Source organism: Podarcis bocagei (assembly GCF_964188305.1).
Source record: "Podarcis bocagei genome assembly, chromosome: W".
NCBI lineage: Eukaryota > Metazoa > Chordata > Lepidosauria > Squamata > Lacertidae > Podarcis > Podarcis bocagei.
In genome coordinates, this window is record NC_138131.1 from 78496555 (window position 1) to 78521579 (window position 25025).

General features: G+C 40.9%; 1 protein-coding gene and 2 long non-coding RNA genes across 9 annotated transcripts in view; 1 reads left to right on the forward strand and 2 right to left on the reverse strand.

Annotated features, from left to right (window-relative positions):
• LOC308578309 (receptor-type tyrosine-protein phosphatase epsilon-like) overlaps positions 1-7398 on the forward strand; it is a 57061-nt gene extending 49663 nt beyond the window's left edge. For all 5 annotated transcript variants that reach the window (XM_081178574.1, XM_081178573.1, XM_081178572.1 and 2 more), the window contains 7 exons: positions 1134-1227; positions 1461-1537; positions 2951-3085; positions 4181-4306; positions 4574-4725; positions 5731-5866; positions 6696-7398. In XM_081178574.1, the coding sequence (XP_081034700.1) occupies positions 1134-1227; positions 1461-1537; positions 2951-3085; positions 4181-4306; positions 4574-4725; positions 5731-5866; positions 6696-6770 (795 nt within the window). In that variant the 3' untranslated portion in view covers positions 6771-7398. The remainder of the gene's footprint in view (positions 1-1133; positions 1228-1460; positions 1538-2950; positions 3086-4180; positions 4307-4573; positions 4726-5730; positions 5867-6695) is intronic.
• The window catches only part of LOC308578357, a 204628-nt gene that overhangs the window by 88668 nt on the left and 90935 nt on the right, over positions 1-25025 (reverse strand). The window lies entirely within an intron of this gene.
• LOC308578310 lies at positions 3116-23539 on the reverse strand. Of its 3 annotated transcripts, none has more exons than XR_014003871.1 (4): positions 23462-23539; positions 17032-17092; positions 4332-4379; positions 3116-3190 (listed from the first exon to the last, which is right to left on the reverse strand). It is a non-coding gene; the product is annotated as an uncharacterized lncRNA (long non-coding RNA). The 3 variants fall into 3 exon arrangements; XR_014003872.1 differs by lacking the exon at positions 23462-23539 and adding an exon at positions 22497-22626; XR_014003873.1 differs by lacking the exon at positions 23462-23539 and adding an exon at positions 22259-22311.

The window sequence follows — 25025 nt, forward strand, 5'->3', positions numbered from 1 at the left end:
ATTGTCCCTTCTACTTTTGGAAGTTTTTTAATGTTACATTCATACATACATTTGCGGTATAACATCAATGTTCAGCTTTCCTGTATTGCAGGAGGTTGGACTAGATGACCCACAGGATCTCTTCCAACTTTACAATTCTATGATTCTGTGTGTAATACTTATTGTTTAATATGTACATACTACCTTTATTTTTTTAACTTACTTTACTTAAATTTAATATACCACGCTTTATCCATAGATCCCAGGGCAATGTACAATATTAAAAAGATAACTTACATAGCATATTTAAAAAAAATAAAAAACCACAGAAAAATCATAATAACAGTCTCTCCACATATAAAAAGCCATAGAATATTTAATGGCCAAAGGCTTGGGTTAAAGAGGAATGTTTTTGCCTGGTACCTAAAGACATGTAACGATGGCACCAAGCAAGCCTCTCTGGGGAGAGCTTTTCACAAATGGGGAGCCACCACAAAAAAGGCCTGTTCTCATGTTGTGAGCCTCTGAACCTTTTGGGGAGGGGAGGGACAAAGAAAAGGCCCTCCAAACACAGGGGCTGGGTAGGTCCATATAGGGAGAGGCGGTCCTTAAGGTCCTGAGGTCCTGAGCCGCTTAAGGCTTCATAGGTCAGCACCAACATTTTAAAATGGGCCTAGAAACCAATTGGCAGCAAGTGCTGTTGGGCAAGGATTAGCGCTATATGCTCAGCTTGTCTTGCCCCAGTGAGAACTTGGCAACTGAATTTTACATCAGCTGAAGTTTCCAAACTGTCTTCAGAGGCAGCCCCATGTATAACACATTGCAGTAATCTAACCTAGAAACAAGTAATACATACAAGCTACTAGAAATTGAACTGTACATATCACTCTTTCTAGCTACATACCTTGCCTGCAGAAAACAAAAGCAGTGTGTCTTAGTTTCCAGGTTTTAAAAAATTGCTTTCCATATAGGTGTAACATAAAAGAACACAGGTGAAGGTTTATGTGGTTTGGGATCAGGTGAATCAACTAGAAATCTCTAAAAGGAACAGAATATCATGAAATTTTGATGTGTACCTGTTAGCCATTTTTGGTATTCTGTGTTTTTATACAGTAATCTACAAAGTCCTAGCCCAATTTCTCTTTTTGCTGTAGAAATTAACAAATGTTCGAATAATGAAAGAAAACATGAGAACTGGTAATCTGCCCGCAAATATGAAGAAAGCCAGAGTTATCCAAATCATCCCATGTAAGATACTAATTTTCCTCTTTGTAAAAACCGAAATACTTGTATTTATCCAAATTAGTAGTGTACGGTTATGTTACACATTCAACAGCAGGTGGCACTGCTAGGCTGAAGTACAAAGATATATCGTAAACTTGATTCTACGAAAGCCTGAAGCTTCATATCTTTATTGTATTATTGACTATAAAATGCTAAGTATTCTAAGAAACCTAATATGTGGTGTTTTTGTATTTTAGATGACTTTAACAGAGTGATTCTTTCAATGAAAAGAGGTCAGGAGTATACGGATTATATCAATGCTTCCTTCATAGACGTAAGTGTTTCTGTGTATGTGGAATATGTGTAGTACTGATTTTTACAAGTCTTTTCAGCAGTCAACTTTGTTTTCGACTAGCAGGCAACATGGTTGCACATGTGCCTTTATCATTACCACATGAGCTATATTGAAGAGTAACTTGAGAATTTTCAAAAAGAATCAAATTATCAACATCATAAAAAGTATGGCTTTGCACTTAAAATGTCAACAGAGAGAGACAAACCTCCCTGCTCTCCTTGTTCCTTAAGAGAAAACAGAAATTGAGGTCCCCACCTGCAGCGAAGCATTTTCTAGCTATCAAATAAGAATTTTCCTCTTCTCCACTTCTTCCAAATACAGTTCAGCTGCCTGAACAGTATTTACTCCTTCATGGTCTCAGTCGTAGGGTTCATCTCTATATACACACTGCCATCTTTTTTCTCTTGACCCTTAGATTTTTATTTTATTTTCTAATACTTTAATACAGTCCTCAAGGGAAGCTTAATAAGTCAGTTAATGAACCCGGTTAAATTCCCACAGTCTTTCCAGTGCCACCTAATTACATTTTCAGACACCTGGTGGATTGTCCATTGGCTTTTTCTCTCTTGTGGTGTGTGTGGGTGTGTGTGTGTGTGTGTGTGTGTGTGTGTGCGTGCGCCTACAGGGCTTGCATGAAAGTCTGTCTCGCAGGAGGTGGGTGGTGAGAAGCACCTGGCTCCCTCTCTCACTCTGAAGGACCCCATTTGCCCGTTCTCAGAGGCCTCACAGAAGTCTCACATGGGTGGCAGCAGTAAACACAACCATGCAAGGCTTCTTCAGGGCTGACTTGGCAGCCAGGGGGCCAGGTGGAGTATCAGTTCATCATGCCCACATGAGGCAGCCACCTGAGATTATTGCCTGAATTCAGATCATGAATGGCAGCTGGTGTGGTGTAGGGGTTAGAGCAGGGGTAGGCGACCTGAGGCCTGTGGGCCAGATGTGACCCAATTGCCTTCTCAATCCGGCCTGCGGACGGTCCAGGAATCAGCATGTTTTTAGTAGAATGTGTTCTTTTATTTAAAATGCATCTCTGGGTTATTTGTGGGGCATAGGAATTCGTTCATGATTGCAATGCAATGCAATGCAATGCAATGCAATGCAATGCAATGCAATGCAATGCAATGCAATGCAATGCAATGCAATGCAATGCAATATAAATCTTGTGTTTTTCTATTCCTGAACTGGTTTCCCTCTTCTTCCATTGTATGTAAGGGACTAACTACAGTTTTCTGGATTTGTGGCTCATTCTGGAGCTTTCTGAAAAGAATAGTTTGTTCTAATATTTCTGATATTTCTAGTTAGTCTAGAATCACTTTTAGGTTGCCTGGAGTTAAAAAATTGAAATCACCGAGGCATCAGGTAATCGTTGCATGTATTTTTTTTACTGTGAAGGGCTATCGCCAGAAGGATTACTTCATTGCAACACAAGGACCTCTTCCTCACACTGTGGAAGACTTCTGGCGAATGGTGTGGGAATGGAAATGCCACACAATTGTAATGCTCACCGAAGTTCTCGAAAGGGAGCAGGTATGACCACTTTGCCCAATTTAAAAAAAAAACAAACATATATTTTTATGAATAGCGTAAAGTGTGATGAGGAAATGAAATTTTTCTTCAGGACATTCCAACCCACTAAAAAAAAAAAAAAGAAAGATAATTAGCCTATAAATAGCCACAAATATGCTTCATACCACCAAATCTTAGCAAAGCCCAGCTGTGTTTAGCTGCAGAGTGCTGTGCAGACTGGGGACTTTGTGATGTCACTGTAGTGTTTTGCTGTTCTTATTCCTCACCCCACTTTTTTAAAAAAATGCTTTGCTCTTGAAAAAAGATTTCCAGGCTAGGAATGAGACATGTAGTAGCATGGTTTCTGATGCACACAGCTTCACGCGAATTGTACCTAACCTGGCTTGATGATCCTCAGTACTGAAAATTCAGACAAAAATTGTCACAATTCTAGGGAAAGTTACATATAATCAAGTCAATTGGGAAATCAATGGGAATTAAGTGTGCTCAACTGAGTGCTAAGATGTCAGTGGAGCTTAATAGTGCTTACTTAACGTCCTCTGGACTGCACTGCGTGTCAGCAGTTGCATGGTGTCAAGAAGTCTGCATGTTTGGTGCAGCATCAAACTACATTTCTTAACTTAAGGTGAGCTATAATGGGTTTTACAGTTATATCCATTTCAAGCGTTGCTGAAATCATTGTTAAGTCATTACAAAAGCAACTTGTGTTGTCATATGATTCGTGAAAGTTTTTAATGTGTCTTTCTAACTTTTCCCCTTTTTAAAAACTTTTCATTTGTCTCCCAAAGTACAGAAGTATTGCATGTCAAACATATGCTTGTGTGACATCAATTTCACATAGAAAACAGGCATCAACTAAAACATGGAGAATGTAGAACTTCCTGTATTTTTCTTCTTCTGTTCAGTACTCAGATACAGGGGCATTAAATAGTTATTCTATATAATATGTAATGTGCGATTGGAGGGAGGGGAAGGAGACAGGAACTAGTTCTTACTAATGTTTTTGAGGAACCAGTGCTGTATCTGCATGAATATATTTCAACCAAGAAGTTCTGGAAGCAGCATTCATTCCCTTTTCTTCCCTCAATGTTACAGGAAAAATGTTTTCAATACTGGCCATCAGAGGGATCTGTTACTTATGGAGAGATTACCATCGAGATAAAGATTGACTCACTGGCTGATGCCATAAGCGTCAGGGACTTCCTGATTATGCACAATCAGGTATTAATGATAACATTTTAAATACGTCTGTGTCCGCTGTGGTTTTCTGAACTTCAGGGTTGCTTAAAGCCAACTGAAATGTAAATTTAGCTCAATTTAGATTACTCGTTAAAATCCTCTTACCTTATATAAATCACATGATTAAGTTACATTGACCATATATGAAAAGGTTCCTATAGATAAGAAGGTATGTAGCTGGCTTCCAGTGTTCCGTTCCACTCTTGAAGCTGCATTGAATTTGTGGTTTTCTTGCTTTTGAATGACCAGGAGAAGCTGGGCAGACTTGTCCGACAGTTTCATTTTCATGGATGGCCTGAAATTGGAATTCCTGCTGAAGGGAAGGGAATGATTGACCTCATTGCAGCTGTCCAAAAGCAGCAACAGCAGACAGGAAACCATCCCATTACAGTGCACTGCAGGTAAATAGTTTTGTATTTTATTTTGCTCTATACTCCTTTGCTTGTTTGTAAGTTTGCAATATTTCTATTCTGCCCATCAATATTTCCATGACAAATATTTACAAAAATGTAAAAATATATTTACAATTTTTTTAAAAAAGACAATAATTTTCTATAAAAAACATACACATTTACCAATCTAGTAGCCTTGAAACGATTTTCTGTACTCTGGGAGTTTAAGAGGGAATGGACAACTATGACAAGATACTCAGTTATCAGAAATGGGGCATTTGTCAGCAAAGCTTTAATTTCACTTTCCTAGAGTGATAAAGTGATATTAAATAAAGTGATATTACACAAAGTGATCAGCAATGGGGAACCTCTTGGCCATGGACCTAATTAGGTCTGCCTGGCTTCTGAATTTGGGCTGCAAGACCATTTTGGGCAAACTACACTCACCTACCAGTCACCTATTGTCATAAGATGTCAGCTACGGAGATCTGCTTTTGTTGGATAAACTGTGTTCATGATTTTGAAGCCCAATTTCTTATTAGCTAGAACTATAATTCATACATTACGTTAGCTTCAGTGTGTAATGCACAGCAGTCAGTCACATAGTGATAGTCAGGCTCTGGCTGCTGAGACAAGGATGTTTCTAAGAGTTTCCAGAAGTGCTAGGAACTATGTTTATATATTGGTAGTTTAGAAACAGCATGATGTAAACATTTATGCACATAAAGTGATTGCAAGATTAAGGTTGGGTGGTTGAAAAATTTAGACGTGAGTTTATATTTCAAGAAAGTTTTCCTTGGCTAGTAGAACTAAATTCCGTTATCTGCATGAAAATGTTTATATTAAGCAAATTGGCATAATTTATTCTGCTTCTGCCAGTCCTTGGAAAGAACAATGAGGCAATGCAGGGATTCTTCTAAGTAGCAGGGAATCAATTCAGGGTGTATTTTCACTGTATTGAATATGGATTTGGTAATATAACCTGTTAAAGAAAAAAAAGTATATGTATTATAGTGCTGGAGCTGGAAGAACAGGTACATTCATTGCACTCGGCAATATTCTGGAGCGAGTCAAAGCTGAGGGTCTCTTAGATGTATTTCAAGCTGTGAAGAGTTTACGACTGCAAAGACCACATATGGTGCAAACACTGGTATGTTGTTTTAACCACAAAAATATTTGTCAAAAGGATAATAGGATGTTGGTATTTGAGCAAAGTGTCACAACACAGGACTTGGGTGTTCACAAATACATGTCGTGCCAATGCTTAGTCATGTTGCAAAGCCACACCACAACAACTTTTGAAACTGCTGAATAGCCTCTGCACAGTGCTATAGGGTATCTTGGATTTTGGGGGGCGGGGGAGAGGAGTGTACAGCTGGTCCTCTGAACAGCTAATAGCAGTGGCAAGATCCAAATATCATTGCATACTTTTGCAATCAAGGAATTACGGCAAGGGTGGCCTCCCTGTATATAATGGGCAGATTAATTAGAGCTGGTTATTTGTGCTCTGCTTGCCTCTCACAGTTGTTTTTAAAAACAATAGCAATAGTCAGGTTTACATATGTGTCCTGGTATCAGAATATAGCCATTTTTAGCTGTCTTTTGATGGCTCCCCTACCCTGAGAGGCAGGCTATAACTAATTAAAATGAAAAAGTAAATGGGAAACTTCTTGATTTGACAGTGACTCCTGATAGGATTTATGTTTTTTTTAAATGCTCCCATTGGGCTCACTGTCCACCTCTCATTCAAAGTCTGCTTTCTCAGTGAACCAACTGTTGTTGTTGTTGTTTTAGTTATATTTTAAAATTAATTATGCTACCACCTGCAAAAAAGAAAGTGTTTTAACAGGATAAGAAATTAAAAATGTTGTCTGTGAGATATGATTATGTTCTAGTTTAGAGTTAAACATGCTTCACTGGAATTGTTATGATTCAGAGAAATTTTCATCAGAGTAAATGTATTCTTCTTCTCTTTTCAGGAACAGTATGAATTCTGCTACAAAGTGGTACAAGATTTCATTGACATATTTTCTGATTATGCCAATTTCAAGTGAAAACTCCTGCCTTATTATTATTAATTTAATCATCTGTACAGAGATTTGTAAATCATGTTAATTTATTTCCATTGACTTTTTAAAAACTCTAAATGTACATACTACCATGTTTGGCTTGCTCGGAATGCCTCCTTAGATGTATAAATTATTCAAGACTTTTACTCTCTGATCCAAAGGAGCATGCGCAGAACTGTTTCAAAAAAAAAACCAAAAAAAACCACCTGAAGAACCTGTTTGATTCCAGAGTCCCACTTTCCTTCCCAAACAGCCAAACAGCAGGATTGCTATTGTTTTGAAATGCTCAACATGTGCAGCTTCAGCACATAAAATAGGGGAGCTGCACATCTAGCACACTTTTGCATGTGGGACACCCCATTCAGCTGGGGATATATGTGCAAAGGCTGTGTCTGTGTATCTAGTTCCCCAAGCTGGATCAAGGTGATCTTTAAGTTTTGCATAACAGATGGCCGTGTACAATATATCACAGTATAAACTATTATAAAAATAGGGCACAATCCAGCCTATGTTAGGCATATTCAATACCCACAGATTTCAGTGGGTGTATTAAGCTTATGCTTAAATTTTTCCCATTGAAGTTAATGGGATTTGGAGTCCAGTTAATGGTCTGGGAGCAGTTGATGCTGCAGCACTGCTGAAGCTAAGTGTGCATGGATCTGATCAGCCCCTTGGATGGGAGTCCATCGAAGAACAGGAAATAAATACTTTTAAAATTCATTAATGGGACTTCAAAAATGCTTGGTTTTGGCTGGATCATACCCATATTTTCCCCTGAACATCTATGAAATTCTGACTTTTACTTTTTACTTTTTAACTTTTAGATGACTTATAAAATAACCCGTGTTTATAAAGCAGAGGAATAAGAGTAAATAGGCTGGATCCAAATCCGCGCACATGACAATTATTTCTCTTAGAGCAAGTTCCACACAATGGCCACATGCTACTAGGAAACACTGTGTGAACCCCACTGAAATGAGTGTGGCCACCCAAGAGCATATGCATTTGCTTGCTGCATTCATCTCAGTATTTGCAGAGTATTCTTTTTTCGGTTGTGGCGGTGTTTTGATGCTTTTATGTTCATCAGCACCTTGCTCCACTTGTAAACCTATTGATGCTAATGTGAACTGCTGACTGTGGAAGACACTATTTGAGGTGCTCTAGAAAGTTGGTTAATATTCTACAACTATTAATCTTAACGGTCAATAGCCAGGTTATATCTGTTTGCTTTTTTTTGTATTTTTAAAGCATTCTTCCTGTTAAGCACAACTCATTCAGTGGATTATATATAATGGTACATGAATCCTCCACAAGCAACTGTCTAAGATTTTGAACCTTAGCAAAAAACATAAAACGTATAATTATTTTTGAAGACAAGATTCTCTAGATAGTTCTGTTATAATTGCAAGCTGTAACTTAGCACCATAATGCAAATACTGAGTTCGTTGAATTCAGTTAAATAATCTTAAAAGATCACCTTAAGTTATTTAACCTGATATAATTTTTAAAAAAGAAATATTAACATAAAGTAACATATTTAATGTAGGTTAATTAATCAATATTTTGAAACTATTTTGTATTTTGAAAAGAAAGAGGTTCTGTTCTTGCTATCACAAAAAGGTATATTGCCAGATAGAAAGCAAATATATAAAGGAAAACATATACTTTCAATTTAAAACAATCTAGCTTAAGATAGTTATGGCTAAGCACTACTGAAAGCAACACAACTTCAGTAATTACATAGTGGCAAACTTGCTTCACTGGTGTCAGTGGAGTATAGTCATGACAAATCTTTAGCTGAATCAGGGAATAGCATCTACTGAAGTCAAGACATTTACTTCCAAGTCCTTAGAATACTGGTGTTAGTGTTCAATTAAGGACACAGATAAATACACTTGTGCTCCTTTAGTGTTGGTGGTACTTAATGGGAATGAACAGTGTCCTGAATTGTGTTCCTACAAATGGTGTGGTACTCAATGCCAGTATGCTTTCAGACCTCCTATATGACCTATTATTTCACAATTTTCTTCCTTATTGTAAGTATACAGAACTATCCCAGGAGTGTAGCCAATGAAGTATGGACATGTAGGAGTGCCCACAAAATTTGGGTTTGGGCTGTTGGTGCACAACTGACCATTTACTGTTAGGGCACAAAACCCATTTGTTTTGAACTGACTTGTATGATGGGTTGCTTCCTAGGGTTTTTACTTTAATGGCTGTGACTATATATAAAGCCCCATGTGGCAATGTCATCGTCTGGACAAAACTAGCTTTGGAGAAAAATGACAAAACACACAGTACATTTTATATCTATTGCTCCCATCTTTTTAGAAGGCATAAATTAAAGAGCACAAGTACAAAAGAATAATTTGTATATAAATGTCTAATATGCAATAGTTTGGGCTTGTTCATTGGTGGTTTTTTTAATACAACAAGGAAAGCCTTATTGACAACTATGTAGACTTTAACCTGGTCATTACATTTCAGCTCCTGCATTATTTTAATCTATGTTCATTTTAATACACGACTGGAAGAAAGGTGGATACTTTTAGCAATTCAGAGGATTGCAAGGTGTCCACATGAGTCTTTTACTTACCGACTTTTAATTGAAAACAGTTCAGGTTAGTCTATAAGCACACTGTTTTTAAAGCACTGCCATTTTATTGCTTGTGTCTTCCCAGTAATGCACTTCTGTAAATCTATATGTATATGTACAGTTGTTATGCACTTAATGAATAGAATTTATTGTAAGAGGTGATTGATGTTAAGCTCTCTAAGCCCCAAAGCAAACACCATTATTTGGTTAAGAGTTGAATGTAAAATAAGCTTTCTATCATAATAAGTTTGGAAATCCAAACTCCAAAATGTGAGGAATGAACAGTCCAATACACTATGGACCCAAATCTGTGAGCACATTAACAGATGAAGATAGGTTTTTTAAAACCACTGTTTCTACCCACCAGTTTAGAAGCTGCTTCCGACAGCCTTAAGAGTGTCAGACGCTTTCTAATGCAGTACAAATTGTGTGGAAACTGCTGTTTTCAAAATACTGGGGTTTTGACAAAACCATAATCATATTCTTCCTAATATCTCTATTTTTGTTACAATAGAGACATGTGCTAGTCCTGGTATTGAGTTTTTGACTACTGGATATTAGTAACACCTTTAGGTCCTGGTGAATATGTCCCCTCGGTTTTCTTGGCTCCTTGATGAATGGCCTCTCTGCACTTAGCCAAAGTATCTTATTTAGCTTGATAACACAAAAATAGTCTTTACAGTTACCAATTTAGTCTCCGTCTTCTAATTTCCCACTTCCTAGCTTTCAGTAAACCTAGAATAGCATAGGTAGCTGCTGTTCCCTCATCCATGACACTGGAATTCCTTGCTTCTCTTAGTATCAGTCCAGTACCCCTTCCTTGACCTCTGACCAGCATCCATAGCTGTAACTGTGAAATCTGCTTAAGGGAAAGCATTGCAGTTGTTCCTTTTTAAATTATCCAAACAAAGTCATTTTCAGATGTAGAGAAAAATCCTGCCTTGGTGGAAGGAAGTAATTATTAGATAATATTTCTAATAGCATCCAGAACTCTCTTAATTTGTTGCTTGTTCTGTAAAGCAATATTTAAAAACGTAAGATGTGGACCAGAAATGCACATAGCGGAATCCATTAATGAAGTAGGGATGTTTTAACTTTTCTTATATTTACCCAAGTGAAGCCAGAATACTTGGGGTGAGGCTCATTTTGGTAATACTAATATGAGTGCACTTAAAATGGAGCAGCTTTCCTCCCCCAATGTGGAATAATTTCTATACTCAACAGTTTCAGATAATTCCGTGGGATTAAATTCTCTGAAGTAATCTGAAGCACAAAACCTTCTCTGTGGCTTTGTTGGATTCCCTTCAGACAATCTAGTTCTACTAGGTTCTCCCATTTGGTGATGACAAGACTTGCCACAGTTGAGGAAATACTGTGCTAAACCCAGCCAAATCACTTTTAATCACAACTAATCTGTTTTATGAGGTTGGTGAATTGCAACTTTAGAAAGCTTGTTTTTCACTTCAAGGTGTTTAGTCAAATAAGACTGTGATACTTCGTACAATGGTATAACAAACATATTTATGGGTTTCCACACTTAATTTTTTTTACATTGCATGAGATTGCATTAATAAATGCCAAACAGTGATTAGAAATTTATATGTTCTGATCTGCATATCTAGTCACTATGTGACTCAACTTATTGTCTTGTGTGACAGTGGACATTGATTGCCAAAGCTCTTAAGTACATGCTTAACTCAGAAACAGTGCACAAATAGTAATATTGTTAAAGCAGTTTATTTCGAAGTATGTTTCTAGAAACTCGGGGTTCCTTATCAATTTATCAGGGAGTCAACAATAGCCCTATTTGTGTGTTAAAACCCTCATGCGATTTTACTTGCGTAAGGAGAGGGCAGGGGCGTGTCAGCTCCCCAACTTTACCCTCCACGAGGCTGGATGTCTACTATATGCATGTAGATCCAGTGTGATTTAGAACCTTGCACAATCAGCATCATGTGGAGAGCTAACACTAATGCAGCAGCATCCTGGCTACAGATCTTTGCCCTCCAATGCATGGAGGGAGCAGGCCAGCACTCCCTTTATTGCATCTGCTTTTTAATGCCTTGCAAGGACTAACAACAAGATAAAGAACTGTAACTTAGCTAACCAAAAGGCATCTTATCATTTGTTACTGATACTTTCCTGGAAAGTATAGCAGCAGAGGAGACATGTCCTTTGCAGGCCTGGCACCAGGGATTAGTAAAATCTGCAGGGCCCCCTCTAATAGTTTATATACATAAATTTGCTTTAAAAACAAACAAGAGCAGTGCGCACACAGGCATGCAAATAGTTAATGTGGGGGGGGGGGAAATGCAGCTGTGTGGGGAAAGGAAGGCTCTGGTCTTGACCTTCTGTTGCCTGTATGACAGCCAAGGTCATACTATTCTATACCGTACTTGGATTCCTTGCTCCCCTGATTGCCACAGGATTTGCAGAGCCCACAATCAGCCACAACGTTCAGGATTAACTCCTCCTTGGCACTGTTGCAGAAGTTGGGAGAGCCTAAGCTCACAGTTTGCCTGGTCTCCCATGTTACCAGTAGTGGATGCTGTATCAGGCAGAGCAGGCTCCGTGCTCCCAACTCATCTGCTGTTAGAGCCAGCCCATCCGCACGCCCCATTTAGTCAGCCAGCTAGCCCTCTGCATGGAGCTTAGGAGCAAAAGAAGATATTGGAGGGAGCCCTGCTCATGCATTCAAAAGAACACCTGAGCTTGAAACAGTCCAGGAGTGTGTGCACCAGCCCCGCCTCCAGTATCCTCATGTGTGCCATCTCCACTCTCTCCTCTCCTGAGGTTTGAGCAGAAATATCTGCAGCAATATTCTAGCTGCATTCAGAAATTCCCTGCAGACCTTTGTGCTCAGAGCTCAAAAGGTTGGGAGTAGGAAGCATGCAGAGGGTTACTGGGGGAAAGGGCAGCACTGCATCCCTGTGACCCTACGCAATTTGAACTCTCATGCACTCTTTTGAATGCATGAAGTATGTACTCTCTTGTATTTGATGTGGATGTGTATCTCTGCGTGTTCAGGCCTCCTGCTGTCTCTTGCATGGGGTCCAAAGAATCCTGGAAACAGCCCTGGTGCTGTGGGACATACATGCTCTGTATAGAGGCCAGCTAGTCTCACTACGCAAATTTAAGAGGGTGACACAATGCACTCCAGAATTCCCTGCAACACACAACATAGTTCTTGGCAGACAACTCAGTGTGGAAAGCATTTCTTGATGCAAGCAAGTTTTGAAATCTTGTACTAAGTAAGATACTTAATGGCTTGGGTTAATCAGGCCCAACAGAAGAATGCCTGCTGTATTGATTAGTGTTTTGAAAATGACTTTTATGAATTGGTTTTTAAAGGAATTTGAACATCTTTGTTTCCAGCATTTGAAAATGTTTTCATTACGCAGTATCATTTTTAGTATGTTGCTACTGAACCTTATTCTGTATATGCAAAACTATATTTAATTTATGTCAAGATCTTTATAATATATGTATGTATTATACAGTGATATTTTCTTTTATTACATTTATAATTTGATCTTGCTGTATTTATAATGCCAGTGAATGTTGCTGAATTATTTGTATATGCAAATCGCAAGATCTAATAATTCTGATGCAAGAACAAGGTTTCATTTTTATTTTCAGGCTGCATTTCTTTCTTTAAATCTCTTAATTTCATTCCTCTACTATTTGCTCGTTTAAACTAAATACAGCAATGGTGCAAAGGACATAAAATCCCTTACTTAAATTACTTCCCAGAACTTTAAAAACTCTAGCTATTTGACTCAGAGCACTGTTCTGACAAAAAAAAAAGTTAAAAATGAAGCATTATACATATAACATTAATTTGCAACAGCAATTTATCTTCTCAACCAGAACACGCTTATTTATTCTAAGTAATCTGAATAAAAGTAATCATTATTCTCAGTTGTTCCAATGGATTATACAAAAGTAAATGTAATCTTCCTAGGCAGTACATTTTGGTCTACTTGAAACAAATATAGCCATGGCAGGCATTTTAGACCTTGTCTACACATGCATCAAAACGGATTTGGGAGGGTTAGACTGGACTGCAGGAGCAGAAACATGGTGGTGATGGGGAATGGCATAAAAAGGACATGGTGCACTTTTGTGTGTGCCAAGAGAGATGGTTCTGTTGCATATTTTAGATTTCTGAAAGAGAATGATACGTTTATGTTAAAACATCTTTCCTTTGAAGGAAGTACAAAAGGAATCCAGCAGTGTCTGGACAGTATGTCCTCTCCCTTTCTCCTCTCTGGTGCTGCCTGTGTTACAGGCAGTGTTCCACTTCAGACTGCAAATAGGTGGTCACATTTATAATGCTCCCCTATGTGCAAAACTCCTTCATGAGTAGAAAACAACTGGGAACAAGCTGTTCTAGAACCATTCTTCCTGGTAATGCTGCTTTTACTCGCAGGGTGTTTTAATATGCTGGAGCATTCAAATCTGGGGTGTCCATGGATAGTTTAACATGGTTGCATCCTGTCTCCTTCCTCAGCATTCTTTCTACACTCATATTGCTTTATGTGGAGACCATATCCTAGTTTGCTTCAGTCACTGCTCTGGATTTAGTAGGGTACTATTTTCTATAATTCAAAGGCACACACCACTGATATCTCAGCTATGTGGACAATATTGTATCCTGATTAGATATAATCTAATTAGACTGGATTTCATTGGAGCATAAAACTGGACAGAACCATTTATTTGGGCTAACGATTTCTTTACTCATATCAAAACCATTCTATGGTATTTGTATTTACCAAATGTTCCTAAATGTCCTGCCTTGAGGCGATCCACAGTTGTCCAATGTTACTTTCACTAATAGGATCCTGCTGTAAGATCTTCACCCAAGAAGTTCCAGAAATTGTTACACTGCAGATTACCTTCATCATGCTTTTAGTTGGTAGAACCCTGTTTGCTGGGGAGGTTTTCTGATGGGAGGTAGATAGCTACTCATAGCCATTGTAAAAGAGTGTCTGAATTCTATGAAAACACACAGACACACACAAAGTCACAAAGTTACAATTTTCAATTACATCCCTGTTGTGAAATTAACATATAGCAGCTATCAATCAGAGCCTATTGCTTGTAGTTCTTGAAGAATCAACTATTTTAGAAGATTTATTTTTTAAAAAAATTAAAAATCCTTTCAGTCACCAAGCAGTAGATAACTGCATGGTGTCTCACATAACTGAAATCCAGATCTGCCATCACCATGAGAAAACTACTTGTGAATTTCCATGAGCAAGTTCTTCATTTCTGACAGTTCCTTGTTTAATTCTTGGTAACCTAATTCCACAGACTATGGAAAAAAGCTTATAAAATTGACTACATGGGATGTCAGTGCTTGAAAGAATTTAAAATGTTTCCAATCTATTTTGGCCCTGTTGAGATCTCGTTTTTAGAAGTCTGATTCTGAATATTGAAAACCTGTAAATTGGTAGATTCTTTAATTATCCAGTCTAGCATACATCTATTCACTTTGCCAGAACATGTGTAAACAAAGACCACTGTAGCTGGATTATAAGTGACTTTCTCGGGATCATTCCCAGAATTTCTTACTACCCAGGCTATATAGTTTTATTTGAAACTGCAGTGGCAGACCTCATGAGATTTGTAGTCTGTTTTCTGAACATCCTCTATGGCTTTGATAATAGTGTATTTAAAAAGAATACATTAGTAAAAGTAATATTCTATATTATATTTGATCTAATAAAACACAGAACTCTTGTGGGAGAAGGGCAGTTGAAAGAAAAAAATCTCGACAATTTGTTACCATTTTTTATATCAAATAAAATATCTTGATGTTTTGGAGTTCTGTTTCCCCAGGTAATTTGCTACACTTTGCACTTTTATCATCTAAAAGATAGATAGATTAATTATTTGAAAGGACTTTAAATCTGAATTTAATATGAGCTTCTTATAAAGCATATTCATAAATGCATGCAAGAATCATGTCTCTGAGCTTTTGATTTGTGTCTTACAAATAGAAATAAAAAATACTTTTGATGCAGTTTTTATGAAATAGTTACTGATAAACCATACCTTCCTCAAATACTGGCATTCAGATTACACTATCTAGATATCTAGAATGAAAAAAATAAATGGCTATAGCTTATGCCAGTAACTGTCCTTAGCTAGAAAATAAAATGTGCAGACCCATCTTTCTCAAAAATGAAAACACATAGAGTTCTAAATAAAATAAAATAAGATTAGACCAACTCCCATCTAGTCCAGCATCCTGTACTCATAGTGGACAACCAACTATGGTTTCATGTGGGAAGTCTTTGAGAAGGACAGGAGCACAACAGCAGTGTCTCCCAGCAACTGATATGTAGAAGCATACTGCTTTTGACAGTGGAAGTAATACAGTCATGATAGCTCTTATTCCATACATTTGTCCAGTGTCCTTTTCAAGCTATCCAAGTTGATGGCCAACACTACATCTTGCAATCATGAATTCCATAGTCTAAGCACGTGCTGTGTGACATAGTTCCTTTTGTCGGTCCTGAATCTTTCAGCATTCTAGTTTGGTGGATGGCCCACGTTCTAGTACATGTGAGAAGGATAGACACGTCTCTCTAACCGAGGGGTAGTCAACCTTTTTATAACTACCGCCCACTAATGCATCTTTCTTGATGGTAAAATTTCCTTACCACCCACCAGTGCTTGATGGAAGGAGGATTCAGCTTGTGCCATAGAACCCCTACCGCCCACCTAGAATTCGGAAATGCTCACTAGTGGGCGGTGGGGACCAGGTTGAAAACCCCTGCTCTTACCAGTTTCTGCACACCATGCATAATTTTATACAACTCTATCATGCTCCACCATACCTTTTTCTGAACTAAAAAGTTCCAAATGTTGTAATCTTGTTCCAGCTCTCTGATCATTTTGGTTAGCTCCTCCCTTTTCCACCTCAACAATATCCTTTTCCAGCTCAACACAGTATTCCAGTGCTGTCACCATACATTATTGGACCTGTATCTTCCTGGTAGCAGACAACAGGACCATGAGACAGGTGTAAAATACTCAAGCAAGAGTTTTATTTACAACCTTACAAACACAAAGCATGTGGGTGTTCTCTTTTGCAGGCTAATGCAAACTGCAACTTCTCCTTTTGTACCCATCACCAGCTGTACCTAATCAGTCTAGAAAACCACACCATGAACTCACAGAAACAGTTCTTAAAGTTACAACAATCTTTTCTGTTTCTTTGCAGAATGACTCCTACCATAGATTTGTGTAACAGCATTATGATATTGACAGTTTTATTTTCAAACCCTGTCCTGATGAATCCTAATTTTCATACCTGCCACACACTGACTCAACATTTTCATTAAGCTAAGATCTCGTTCCTCATAAGTCACTGCCATTTCAGACCCCATAAATGCATATATGAAAAGTTAGAACTCCCCCTGCAATGTACATCACTTTAGAATTGTTTGCATTTATTGCACTGGCCATTTTAATTCCCACTATCCCAGTCTGGATAGATCCTCTTGTAGCTAATTTGCAAATCCATTTTTCTTCTTACAAACCTGAACAATTTGGTGTCAACAGCAAATCTGGTGACCTCACTGCTCACCCCTAACCCCAGGTTATTTATGAACAAGTTCAAAAGTGGAGTCTTACCAAGAATCTTGGGGGACTTGGCTTTCTACATCTCTCCATTGGGAGAACTGTCCATTTATTCCTGAGAAGGGAAGGTGACCTTCATTACTTCATGAAAAGCAGCGAAACTTCAAACACTCAGGGGACTCTTCTGAGAAGCTTTTCTTGGTCACTTCTCCCTGTTCTTTAACCAGTTACTGATCCATAAGAGGACTGCCTCCATAGCTGGTCTCCATTTTATTTCACCTCTTTTTATTGTTGGTTTTAATGTTTTTGGTAATTTGCTCCTCAAATTCTTTTTTAAATCCCTTATTGTTTGCAACCCCCCCCCCAAGGGCTGTGCTCCCTTTGCCAAATGAGAACAAAAAATAAGTATTTTTTCTGAATGAAGCCTTCTCCAATAGCTTCTCTGACTTTCCTCATTAACCACCCTGGCATTAGTGGTATCTCTCCTTATAAACTTGGTTCACTTATCTGTAAGTCGTAACATACTGGTAAAAAATCCTGAATGTGTGCTAAAGGCTTGGTGTCTTTCTTTTTTTATTACAGTAAAACTATAGTGAAGTTACTTTGCAGCATTATTTCTGCAGAAAATCCTTTCTTTTGAGTGCACTCCTATGCAGCAAGCCTTGGCATGTACCGTATTTTTCGCACCATAGGACGCACTTTTCCCGTCTTAAAAACTAAGGGGAAAAGTCTGTGCGTCCTATAGAGCGAATGCAGGGAGGAGGCAGGCAGGAAAAGCCCTCAAGAGCCCCACACAAGCTTCGCGCGGCTCTTGCGGGCTTTTCCCCAAGAGGGAGAAGGGACTGACGCCGCCAGTCAGTCCCTTCTCCCTCCTCTAGAAAAGCCTTGCACAACCTCTCCAGCCGGGGGGAGGCTTCGCAAGGCTAAAGAGGAAGCCAGGGCAGCGAGCGCGATGCATCCCGTTCGCTGCCCTGGCTTCCTCTTTAGACTTGCGCGCCTCTCCAGCGGGGGTGGTGGGGGTGGGAGGCTTCGCAAGGCTAAAGAGGAGCCAGGGCAGCGAGCGCGATCCATCCCGTTCGCTGCCTGGCTTCCCCTTTAGACTTGCGCGCCTCTCCGGGGGTGGGGGTGGGGAGGAAGCCAGGCAGCGAACGGGATGGATCGCGCTCGCTGCCTGGCTTCCCCTTTAGACTTGCGCGCCTCTCCGGGGGTGGGGGGGGGTGGGAGGCTTCGCATGTCTAAAGGGGAAGCCAGGGCAGCGAGCGCGATCCATCCCGTTCGCTGCCTGGCTTCCCCTTTAGACTTGCGCGCCTCTCCGGGGGTGGGGGGTGGGTGGGAGGAAGCCAGGCAGCGAACGGGATGGATCGCGCTCGCTGCCTGGCTTCCCCTTTAGACTTGCGCGCCTCTCCGGGGGTGGGGGGGGGGTGGGAGGCTTCGCATGTCTAAAGGGGAAGCCAGGGCAGCGAGCGCGATCCATCCCGTTCGCTGCCTGGCTTCCCCTTTAGACTTGCGCGCCTCTCCGGGGGTGGGGGGGGGGTGGGAGGAAGCCAGGCAGCGAACGGGATGGATCGCGCTCGCTGCCTGGCTTCCCCTTTAGACTTGCGCGCCTCTCCGGGGGTGGGGGGGGGTGGGAGGCTTCGCATGTCTAAAGGGGAAGCCAGGGCAGCGAGCGCGATCCATCCCGTTCGCTGCCTGGCTTCCCCTTTGGACTTGCGCGCCTCTCCGGGGGTGGGGGGTGGTGGGAGGAAGCCAGGGCAGCGAGCGCGATCCATCCCGTTCACTGCCCTGGCTTCCTCTTTAGCCTTGCGTGCCTCTCCAGCCGCAAGAGATCTACCAGAGGTAGATCTTAACCCTTGCCTCACCTGGGAGCTTCTCTGGGCAGGAATTCCCTCAGCTTAAGTGAGGTGGGGGAAGTGTGGCAAGTAGGGGGGTACCTACCTAGACACTGAAGCCACATGTCTCTCAGATGAAAATTGGGAGTGGGCATTGTGTGAAGTGCTCTGATGGTGTTTCCTGCTTGGCAGGGGGTTGGACTCGATGGCCCTTGTGGTCTATTCCAATTCTATGATTCTATGATTCTAAGTGGCTGTGGATCTCCTGCTGCAGAACTGTAGGACTGTATAGAGTTGGGAGGGCCACCTGAGGGTCATCTAGCCCAGCCCCCTCACAATGTAGGAATCACAGCTAAAGAACGCCAGGCAGATGGTCCCCCAACCGCTGCTTAAAAGCCTCCAGTGGTGGAGACCCCAAACACCTTCCGAGGTCATAGAATTGCAAGGTTGGAAGGGAACCCCAGGAGTCATCTAGTCCAGCCCCGGTGGACAGCGGGCGCAATCCATCCCGTTGCACAAGACTAAAGATGCTGTGCAAGGCTAAAGAGGAAGCCAGGGCAGTGGGTGCCTGCCCTGGACTGCCTTGTCTTCTTCTTTAGCCGCGCTGGAGAGGTTTAGCTCCTGGCTGGAGAGGTTGCGCGGCTATGGATCCCGTGCGCTGTCTTGGCTTCTTTGCTCTTTGGGGCTGGTGGGGGAACCCGGGCTTCCCCCGCAGCCCCAAGAAGCTCTGGGTGAAGCAGACAGGCTGCGCACAGCCTGTCCGTTGCTCTTTGTGGCTGGGGGGAGGGATAATATTTTTTTCCTTGATTTCCCCCTCTAAAAACTAGGTGCGTCCTGTGGTCCGGTGCGTCCAATAGAGCGAAAAATACGGTACCTCATTCTCGAGATACTGAAAATATGTGAAAATATAATTCAGATAATTACAATTGTATGGTCAAAATGATTTGTTCCTACATGCTGGAGTGGTCGGACTAGGATCTGGGAGACCAGGGCTGGTATCCCCACTCAGCCATGAAGCTCACAAAGTGACCTTGGGCCAGTCACTGCCTCTCAGTAAAACTTACTACATAGGGTAGCTGTGGGTATTAAATGAGGAGGAGGAGAACCATGTATGTCAACTTGAGCTCCATGGAGAAAGAGATGGAATAGAAATGCAATAAATAAAATAAAATATCCTATTGTGATGTCCCTTATAACTGGCTCAAAGGTGCAACTTCCAAAAGCATGTTAAAGAGCAACTCTACCATGATAAAATGATGTACATTGTCAGCTATTTACTCAATTACTGTACACCCTTGCACATGACACAGTAGTAATTCCAGAATGGTGTATTTGTATAACTGGGACTGAAAAGTTATACTATTTTGAAAATAACTAGGTTTTACTAAGTTGACCACTCAAACTTTACATATTGTAATCTAATGGCAAATTGACACTGCAATCCTAACCATGTTTCGTCAGAGGTTAGTCCAATGGGAACTGGATTCAGTGGGGCTTAGCTTACTCTCAAGTAAATGGGGTCAGGATGGCCTAAGCTGGATCGTGCCAGTAGCTTTGCCACTTCAGAGTAATTTAATTCCAAAGTGAAGCTAACATTAACAAAGCTGTTTACACTGAACTACAACACATTTGAAGTGACTAAACATCATAGCCACATGAAAACAGCAAATGAGGCAAACTATAAAAATTACAAAAGCAAAGCACAAATGTCAAGAGATTTTGCTTTTTGAAAGATCTAAATATTAAAATGTTATGCCCTGCAGCAGAAAAGAAAGTATGACCTTGCTGAGCCTTTGCTTCCTTTGTGTATATATTCTGCTCACAAAAACTTTATTAACTTGATACTAGACCATATATTCTACAAAGGCAAACTACTGGAAGTAAGTTAATATGCAGCATATAAATTGCAACGTATATGCTATTAATTTTCAGTATCAACTACTTTTACACAAAAATATATATAATTCACACATATATCACCTCCTTACTAAATCATCAATATACAAACACCCAGAGGTGTACACAGGGTCCCTTGTGCCCTCCCCTGAAAAAAATAGCCTTATCGCAATACCACATTAGAAATTACTAGATTTCACATGACTCAAGTACTCAAAATGTCTGGAGTGAGGGTGAGGCGAGGCGAGGCAAGGAAGTTCCTTATAAGTCCTGTGGGGTTCAGTGGGGTTTACTCCCAGGTACCCTTAATTAAATATGCAGAAAAAATTAGCATACGGCACGTGGGAGGGAAAACAGCACTTCTGCAGACCATGCATACAGTTTCTGTGTAACAAGTGTACAATATTATACATTACTGGCCATGGGTGGAGTATCCTGTTTTCTCTCCTCAACACTCAAAGACATTTAGGTGTACACATACACTGTACATACTCATTTTGTTTCATTCATGTGTACAGAGTTTAGAATCTATAACTATCTCAATCACCTTTTAAATTTTAAAGCAGTTTTCCTCATCTGCTTTTGATTTTCACTTTTCCACTTTTTTGAATCTGATGACATAATGGAAAGTGGAAGTGGAAGCAGCTCAGACAAGACTAATGTAAGACGATACAGATATGAAATCAAAATGACTGCAGGTTTTATTCAGATTGAGGTTGGGGAGAAACCCTCCTCCAGGAAGCCTAATTGGGAGGGAGGATTGGTTTCTCTGTATATAATATAAATGTAAGAACGTTATCAAACAGCCCCCACTGGAGGCTTGCAGTGCCACATCACAAACCTGGATTTGAATGAAGTCAGGGCAGTATAGAGGAGCAAATGTGAAGGCAAGCTGCACAACAGCAGCATGGGAGTGAGGAAGGGAGGCACACTGAGAGGCAGAAAGCAGTGGTTTAAAGTTGTGGAAGTTTGAGTAAAGCAGAGATGGAGAAAATTGGGAAGAAAATGGTAACTTTCAACACCAGCAGAAATTTTAGTAAATTAGGGGTGGAAGGTTTAAAGCAGCCACTCCCCTCCACCCCTTTCAGTGTTTTCTCCCTTCTTGTTATCCTGAAACTTATCCCTTTTGCATTCCTCAGCTGTCTCATTTGAGAGAGATAAAGGATGTGGAGTCCTCAAATATTCTATAGTATTTTTTTGCAATGTATTTCACTCCTGGTTCTGCATGAAGTTCCAGATTTGATGTAGCAACTTAGAACAGATATTTTATTAGCAAGCACCCAAAATATACACAACATCCATCAACTGAGTCATCAACCTTCTCAAACTCAACAACCTAACTCACAAAATTCTGCTCATATTAAAAAAAGAAATGTGATGAAATTAGAACAGCCAGCCCAAAGGTTCAAGAGGCCCTACTCCTTGGACCAGAAACTAAGAAACAAAAATCTTTGCATTAAGACTCTTTTGAGATGGACATTTCTTCTATTTTGGTGGAAAGCGTACGAGTATGCTATTTATAAAATACTTTTTCTTTCAGCACCACTTTCACTTACTGCATCAGAAGGAGCTTCCCAATTTAGATAAATATTGAAACTAAGTAACAAAGGAGTCCACTTCCCATTCACTTCCCATTCATATATTGTCCAGGGAAACAAGAGGCTACTTTGTAAAAGAAAAAGAAAAGAAAACAGAAAAGAAAAAGTCAAACCAGCACACAAAGGCACAGGAAAATACTGTAATTATATTAAGCACCGGTATTTGATGGTAGCAGGAAGGATTATATATCTATACCTTTAGAAATTCAGAAGACTCCCATGCATCCCCTGTTGCATAAATGTAGAAAGCATTTCTTTATAAATGTAGAATGTATTTATACGTACTCTTCTTTCTGAGCTAAAATTTCAAATATTTGAAATAAACCAGGTATGTTTTAGACGTATCTCTTTGTAAGTAAAAGTAGCTAATTTTTTCTGACGTGTCGTTTACGTATGATTGAAAAGCTGCAGGAGTTCACCATGGAGTTCACCACTGCAGCGATCTTGCACAAAAAAAATGCGGGGAGGCACGGACGCGGGGGTGAAGATGCGAACAAGTGTACAGTGGGACTGCATAGGAGAAAGGGTTTTTCAGAAATGGGAGTTGGGATGGTGAAAAGCAAGCTTTAGCAGTTGCATGGGCTTGGGACGGGCTGCGTACAAAAGAGATGCTAAACTGGAGAACTTGAGGGTTACTTGTGTGGAACTGCAATTGTCAAATCCTGTATCATAGGATCCAACTCCTAGGGACCGAGGGGTCTTCTCCCCCCGTAAAACATTTGACGGCTGTCCCCCCCCCCAGTTGATGGGCATGTGCGTGCCCGCGTCATGTGCTGAGCGGGGCTTGCTTGGCCCCCCAATATTTCAGTCAAGTTGCCACACCCCTGTCATGTGTAGTCACGTGGGTGCCCCCCATCCTCCATTAATTTAGGGGGCGTGTCTGCCTTGGCAAGTTTTTCCATTTTCAAAAAAAGAAAATAGGGTAGGGGGAATAATAATAATAATAATAATAATAATAATAATAATAATACCGTAATAATGTATTACTTATACCCCGCCCATCTGGCTGGGTTTCCCCAGCCACTCTGGGCGGCTTCCAACAAAACACTAAAATTTCTTTTTCTTAAAATTCAATCATTGTACTTGGAAGTTCTTCAGCTACTTCATAAGCACTCAAAGTTGTCATTATATCCCCCCTGTTGTGCTATTTTTAAGCAGCACCTCAGAACAGAGGAGGAACGGCACCCTCATAAGCACGCCCATTGAGAAGACTTGAGTTCAGAGGCGCTTACTCGCAGGTAAGCGGCATTACGGCTGTCGTTGCGCCATATTTATGCTTCCGCAGAAACCATTCGGAAGTAGTCCCCACGCAGCCCGCTCCCCCCCGCCCCCCAGAAAGCTCATTTCAGTGTGGGAGTGGTGGTGGGGTAAGGAACATTCTTATATTTTATCGGTCTTCCAGGGCAGGGGACAACTAAGTTAAAAGAAAAGGCGGCAAAGTTTTGCGTGGCGGAGAGATACAGACCTGGAGTGAGGAGAGTTTTACGTCGGAGTTACGGACGTGACGACGTCAGAGCGGGGATTTCAATTAAGTGGGGAGTTAGGCGCTCGCGCGCACGCGGGTTTGTTACTCGGTTTGGACTGTTAGGGGGGAGAGAAGGGGAGAGCGAGAGGGTCCTGCGTATCCTCGTTGGCGGAGGACGCGCGCGCAGGTAAGGGACGTTCAGCCCGTGTGGGGAACGGGGGGGGGGCACGACCCAGACTCTTATTGCGGGGGGGGGGGAGAGAGAAGTTGGCAATGGGGGAAGGAGCATTCGCTGCCCACGGTGCTAAGGCTTGTTTGGGGGCGAGCGGTTGTGCCGGCAAAGCGAGTGAGTTGGCCCAACGGCCTCTTCTTTTTTAGAAGCGTCCCCTCTGTGCTGTTCGTAGGAGAGAGAGGCGTTGGGGGAAATGAGGGTGTCATTGAGGGGAATCAGTGAGATTTGGCGGCAGGGGCCCCTTTACCTTTACCTTTAGTTTTTCCCCTTAGAGCCTTCACAGCCAAGGCCGGATTTAGGTTTGATGAGGCGTTAAGCTACTGACGATAATGGGGCCCTTTATATGTCCAGCTGTCCTTTGTCAACAACAAATTGTCGCTGTTTTTTTGTGTTGAATATATGCTACATGGTAATTTATGGACCTAATAGGTATCTAAAGCCATTTGCTACTGTTGCTGTATATAGGTTGTATTTCATTTGTGTTGTTTTATGGAAAAAGGTAAAAGGCGGATCTACACGGATCCTCGTGAATTCATATGATTTTTTCATTCAAATTAAATAAAACCACCATGATACTGTAGACCATGTCTTACTCTGTAGAAAGCATCAAAAAAATCACGCATCCACTGTTTTGGGGGGGGGCGCAGGGGCGCAAAAACATGGTTAAAAAACACGGATCCTCATGGATCCTCATGATTTTTCCACTAGATCAGCCCACAGTCACCATCAGATCAAAGATCATGGCCATGGGCACAGCATCCACCACAAAAATCACGGATCCACGGCTTCCTAGCAAAACCGTGGCCCAAAAACGTGGTTTTGAAGCACGGATCTTCATGGATCTACACGCTTTTTGCATCGGCCCAACCCAAACTCACCGTCAAATCACATATCATAGTCAGGGGCACAGCCTACACCACAAATAACTCGGATCCACGCCTGCCTGGCCATGCCCCGGCCCAAAAACGTGGTTCCGAAGCACGGATCCTCATGAATCCTCATTATTTTTGCACTAGATCAGCCCAAAG